General features: G+C 40.9%; 1 protein-coding gene across 1 annotated transcript in view; it reads left to right on the top strand.

Moving 5' to 3' along the window:
• The window catches only part of ETNPPL (ethanolamine-phosphate phospho-lyase), a 16777-nt gene extending 11072 nt beyond the window's left edge, over positions 1 to 5705 (top strand). Inside the window, exons 8-13 of the mRNA XM_024206551.2 lie at positions 256 to 481; positions 1894 to 2048; positions 2553 to 2642; positions 2990 to 3120; positions 4768 to 4835; positions 5497 to 5705. Coding sequence (XP_024062319.1) covers positions 256 to 481; positions 1894 to 2048; positions 2553 to 2642; positions 2990 to 3120; positions 4768 to 4835; positions 5497 to 5631 — 805 coding nt within the window. The 3' untranslated portion in view covers positions 5632 to 5705. The remainder of the gene's footprint in view (positions 1 to 255; positions 482 to 1893; positions 2049 to 2552; positions 2643 to 2989; positions 3121 to 4767; positions 4836 to 5496) is intronic.
• Positions 5706 to 6092: the final 387 nt, after the last annotated feature.

The following is a 6092-nucleotide window of genomic DNA, read 5'->3' as shown; positions in this document are numbered from 1 at the left end:
TAAAAAATACAATCCATATGTGTATCATTAAAAAGCAAACAAGTGGCTTGAAATGGAGTAATTTAAACATCAACCATAAAATGCAGTTGTGGGGTTTTGTCTGAAATCTTCTAAATTAATTGTATGCTCATCGGGGACAGGGACTGAGTCAAATTGTAAACTTCTGTAACACACCTTCCTTTGTGCTAAAATTAGGCCTGGACACTAGAATCCTATTATGTGGTGTGGCATTTGGACTGTTCCTTTTGTTTTCAGATATGTGCATAAGGCAGGTGGCATATTCATAGCTGATGAAGTCCAGGTTGGTTTTGGTCGAGTTGGGAAACATTTTTGGGGTTTCCAGTTGCAAGGCAAAGACTTCGTACCTGACATTGTCACCATGGGAAAGCCAATTGGCAATGGCCATCCAATGTCTTGTGTGGTTACAACAAGAGAGATTGCTGAAGCCTTCGGTGCCTCTGGACTGGAGTATTTCAACACGGTAACTTTCTAGATGAAAGTCTTCCTTTTTGTTCCTACAGCAACTTTAGTCTGTATTCAGTGCTTGCAGAAGATGCTGGGTTGATAGAGCTGGAGAACTGTAAGGGCCTAAGTTTCAAAAAACCCTGTATCCACCTTTGGAGCCAGATTTTCAAAAGAGCTCTGCTCCCATGTAGACTCCTAAAAGGAAGTGGTCAGGTTTTCAAAAGTGCTCAGCACCCAGCAGCTCCCATTGAGAACCCAAATTCCATGGGGCCCTTGTTTTCTTTACCTCTCGGGGGTAGCTAAACACTCTCCCTGTATCAGGAAACACTGGAGCTGTGCAGATATTACAAAGCCACTACTTTGATTTCATCTTGCCTGTTCAATCAGATGTCTGCCATCTTCTCTATTGTGATTGAGTCTTGTCACTAACTGCAACCAAGTTCCATTACTTAGTCTGAGTCCTTTTAAGCTTTAGATTGCAGAGATTCTGAGATGTGGCTATGGAACTGAATGACTGGAATGCTGTAAATGCTATTCACTAAGAACTTTGAAAAAAACACCGTCAGGGTCGATTCATATCATCAACTTCTTTAAAAGAATGAATGATTGTAATGTTGCACCCTATCCAGTAGAAGATAATGGCTCACATTGTCCCTCTGAGCTCACATATGGAGGGGACACTGAACATGGATCTTACCTTTTCCGTATGGAAGGCTGGTCAACTGCCTCAACAGCATCATCCCTTTCTCTCTCTCACAGTTGCTGGACCACAAAAATAGGGTGATGCAGGCCAGTAGTTGTCCAAGCTTCTGAATCTACAAAAAAGGGGGCAGGATTAGATAGTTTTATGGATCACAAGAATATCCAGAGTTGTTATAGTTAATACCAAAAATGAGTATTGGAAGGGAAATAAAACCTCATGTTTTGGGGCTTAAACAACTCTTTAACTATATTAAGAGTTAGGATGAGATCTTCAGGGGTGCATGGGGGGAGGGGAAATGGAACAGATTACCCCACATCTGTCTACTGCAGGGTTTCTTGCAGCTGCCTCTGAAGCATCCAATACTGGCCATTGTCTATAACAGGATACTGGACTTCAGGGCTGATACTGGACCTCAAGGCTAATACAGCATGGCAATTCCTGTGGTCCTATGTTATTGCAACCTGAGGCTGAGGAACAATTGGGGAGGGACATCTTGGGTGCACCCCTCTGCATTGCATGGTTGGGGGGAGAGGAGCAAGGGAGGGAGGATACTGTATCCCATTTTCTTCCTGAGCAACCAAGCAGGGACTAAGCACAATCTTGCCTAAAGTCCCTTTAAGCTTTGCTCACAGCTTACTGACATGGGAAATGTTAATGGAGCCCCCAAGTATGGAGGCAGAACAGAATTTCAACCACTTTGTTTTCCCATTTGTCTTTGCCTTCAGTTTGGAGGCAATCCAGTGTCCTGTGCTATTGGCTTGGCTGTGCTTGATGTAATTGAAAAAGAAGATCTCCAAGGAAATGCCATACGAGTAGGGAATTATCTAACAGAGCTGCTGAACAAACAAAAGGAAAAACATCCTTTAATAGGAGATGTCAGGTAGGTACCTCAGGGTACAATTAAGAAGTTCCCAGGCAGAAGGTGGGACAGAGAAGTGGTTATTCTGGTAGCCCAATAGGTGATGAATATAGGACAAAAATGAGGAAATTGTAAGTGATGATTATGTCTCGTTTTTATTTGTAAATTATCCAAAAAAATGGATCCTCTCCAATTTCCTGTTTTTTGTTTTTATTCATGTCATGAGTTAAAATCCGAATCCAAGCTATTGGTATAAAAGACAACAAATCAAGTTACAGGTAGTTTGGTCCTACAGGAGATAACGAGACACTTTTCTCTTTAACTGACAAAGCAACTTTATTAAGCCAGCTATATGTATATCTTTACAAATAGCACTGAAGAACTTAGTACATCAAAGTGTAGCATCTTTCTCTATATATTTGACTCACTTGCTGGAATTGTTGGAGCAGTTTTACTATCTGTGCAAGAGAGGGGCTTTCCTATTGGACAGTGGATCTCATCCTTCTTCCTCCCTTTATATTCTAGGGGTATCGGTTTGTTTGTTGGAGTAGATCTGGTGAAGGATCAACAAAAGAGAACACCTGCAACAGCTGAAGCCCAGCATATCATCTACAAGTAAATATTTATCTTCTGTGTCCATGCATAAAGTACACTGGGGCAATCTCAATCTAACCATTTACCAGCCTTTTCTTAAGGAGGTTGAAAACCTTGATTTTTCTCCAGCAGATGTACACACACAACTTTAACTGGAAATTAATATAACATTTGATTTAGCATTAGAAAACTCAGATAGTGGCCCAACCCCTGGTGTAAGTAGATGTAATTCCCTGACCTTCAGCATTGTTATCTACATACAGCTGATTGGCATTTGGTCTGATGCACCTCTCTGAATTCTGACATATACGAGTTACATTGTGCACTTAGATGCCTTTTTACATGTGCATCATTTGTTTTCTACACAGACTGAAAGAACAGCGGATCCTCCTGAGTGCTGATGGACCCCATAGAAACATTCTGAAATTTAAACCACCGATGTGCTTCACTATGGAAGATGCAAAGCTTGTAGTGGACCAGATTGATGAACTCCTCACAGGTATGCATGCATTACAGAATGTTCCTCCTTGTTCATTTCCAAATGACATGCAGGAAACACCCCCTAAAAGCACTGAAATCTAGACTATTATGTGCAGAAAATCGCAGCAAAGATTCACAGGAAAGCTGGCTTTTAGAACTTTATTTCCCTCTCCTTGACAGAGCTTTTCCCCAGGCTCTATCCTAACACACTTTCTTAATGCAGTTTATTATAAACTATGTATAGGGCCCTTTATTTACTTCTATGAAAATCTGCCAGGCCAAATCCTGCACTTACTTCTGCCACAACCCCATTATTTATTATTGTCTGTTTGTTTCTGGTGGTACCCCTAACATGGTAGGCAGCAGAGTTCCTGCCCTCAAGGGTTTTGAAGTTAATGGGATTGCAGAAGTTGTAAGTCACCACAGCATTTGGCCCACTGACTTTAAAGAGGTTGCACAGGTGTTGGATAGATCAGTAAATGGCTAAACTTTTCAAAGTGACCTCTAATATTGGATTCGTCAGGTTTTCATTGCACAACTTTCAACGTGATGGGTCAAATTCTGCTCTCCTTTACATCCCTGCAATCCTGCCAACTCCTCTGTCCTGTGCCAGGCAATTGGCCCAATGCCAAATGACTCCAGAAATGTGGGAGCATAAAGGCACCTTTACATTCTCTACTCCTCATCCGTATCGAGTACTCCTTGGCCACAACTGAGGATCTGGCTCAGTGGAGTTCATCGTCATCATCATGTTCCTATTAGGCCTCTGGAGTTTAGGGTAGTGACAAAGCTCCTCCACTCCTGTCTGTTTCTGGCAAGTCTTTCAATGGTCTCCAGCTGTGCCTCAGGTTTTTCAGCTTGGCTTCCACAGCTCTTCGCCATGGTTGTTTTCGGATGGCCTCATTTTCGCTTGCCTTCAGGTGTCCATCTTATTGTTACTCTGGTGATGGAATCAGTTTCCATCTGAAGCACATGACCAATTCACCTCCAACGCCTCCTGTAATGATGGTGCTCAGATCCTCTTGGCTGCGCTGTGTCAATAGATCTTGGTTTGACATTGTTCTGGGCCAAAAGATATGGAGGATTTTTCTGAGGCAGGTTGTATGGAATGAAGACAGTTTGGACATGTCATACTTTATCATTCCCCAGCATTCTGCACTATAAAGTAGTGTTAAAAGTACGCACTTCTGATAAATCTTGAGTTTGGTTTTGGTGTTGTATTTTGATGATTTTCAGACTGTATTTAAGCTCCTGAAGGTGTTCCTGGCTTTATTGATTTTGTTCCGGATGTCCTGGCTTGTTCCACCATCCTGGAGTTACACCGGTGTAAATTAAGTCCAAATTACGCCCTTTATTTATGTGCCGACCTGAAGGCAGATCTGTACAGAAGTGCTAAGCTTGCAAATTTCCCCTCTGCTCTAAATGCCCACCATCCTCAGGCTACTAATCATGATAAATTCATCATTCTCCAACAAGGTGTGTTAGAAAGGGTTAATTAGTTCTTCAGTTAAGCTTATTATCTTTCTGTGAAGTGAACATGTGGCTAGTAGCTCAAGTGCAGTATTGCCGAGGTAATAGACATTACGCCTTTTTATGGGTGCAATTATCGTAACCGGGACAATGCTTGGCAATGAATACGATCATTGAATACTTTTGCTTGTTTTAGCTTTGGAAGAAGCAACTGGAGCCAGGACAGGAAATGGAAGATCTTCAACTGCACAACATAAAAGAAAAGTATGTTTTCTTTTTGGTGTCTTAAAAAAAAGGTGTTGGGGAAACACGTACAAATGACTTTAGTGAAGGTATAGCATAAGTGTAAGTGATCTAGACTGATGTAACTGAGATCAGAATCTGATCTATGATAAGAGAAGACAGAAAACAATCTGTAAGATTCCTGTTACTGAACAAATATGAAGAGCTGAGTAACAGACTGTATTCTTTAAATATTATTTTCAAAACGTTTCAAGGATTTCACTTCCAACTTATACTTTTGAGTATGAATAGCCTACATGATTGGACCCCATAGAATGTAATGTTAGCCTTGGGCACTAAAAATATGCATATTACAGATGGCCATGCAAGGTTCCCTAAAGAGCATATGCTGTATGTGTTTTCGGGAACCGAAGGGCTGGAGAGCAATAATTGAATATCCCAGTAGGATGACTATTAAGGCAGAGATCCTATACTAATGGCTACTCTAGAAATACCATAAATGGGGCCTATGCCTCCTCTCACATACACTTGTGTAAAATTGGAATAACTCCACTGATCTGAATAGAATAGCTTCACTGAAAGAGGAAAATCAGGCAGACAGTTTCCTAACCCTAAAGCCAAAGTATATGATTAGGGATTGATACAAACATATGCTCATTCATTGAAACTTTGTGTGTTTCAGATGACTAATGAAGGGAATTCCCAGTCAGACTGTATTAGTGAAAGCATCAACCATATCAACGGAACTGCCTGCAGACAAAAAAATGGCTTGTACACTGATAACCGTGCAGTGCCTTGTAAAAGGATCAGAACATGAAAAGAGAAGTTTTCTTTAGATCAGTGTATTTAAAAAAACAAAAAACAAGAAAAGGCTGAGTGGATGTGTGCAAATATCATACTGATTATTTAGGGTCCAATCCTGCCTTCCTTACGTGAGCAAGACTCCATGTAGCTTTATTGGTAGTTTAAACTACATTTTCTCCTACATAAGGACTGCAGGGTCAGGCCTTTAACTTAACCAGATAGGGGTGTGCTAAATAAAGTTCTGATTTTTTAACCCTCTTGGGTCATCATATTTAGGCTTGGTATAAGTGGATGCAACTCCACAGAAATTCATGGACTTGCTCCCGCTTACGTAAGATCTGAATTTGGCCCATTGTGCTTAATAACCATGGAACCACAGCACCAATCCTATTAAATCCTTGTTTGCAAAGCATTACACCTTTTACTGTATTTGAAATTTCAGTATGCAATATTGAGATGTTAATTACTTTCCAT

The sequence above is a fragment of the Terrapene carolina genome, unplaced genomic scaffold, assembly GCF_002925995.2.
Source record: "Terrapene carolina triunguis isolate 2854851 unplaced genomic scaffold, T_m_triunguis-2.0 Scaffold706, whole genome shotgun sequence".
Classification (NCBI taxonomy): Eukaryota; Metazoa; Chordata; order Testudines; family Emydidae; genus Terrapene; species Terrapene triunguis.
The sequence above is the reverse complement of the archived record's forward strand: the minus strand, read 5'-3'. Positions and strand labels throughout refer to the sequence as shown.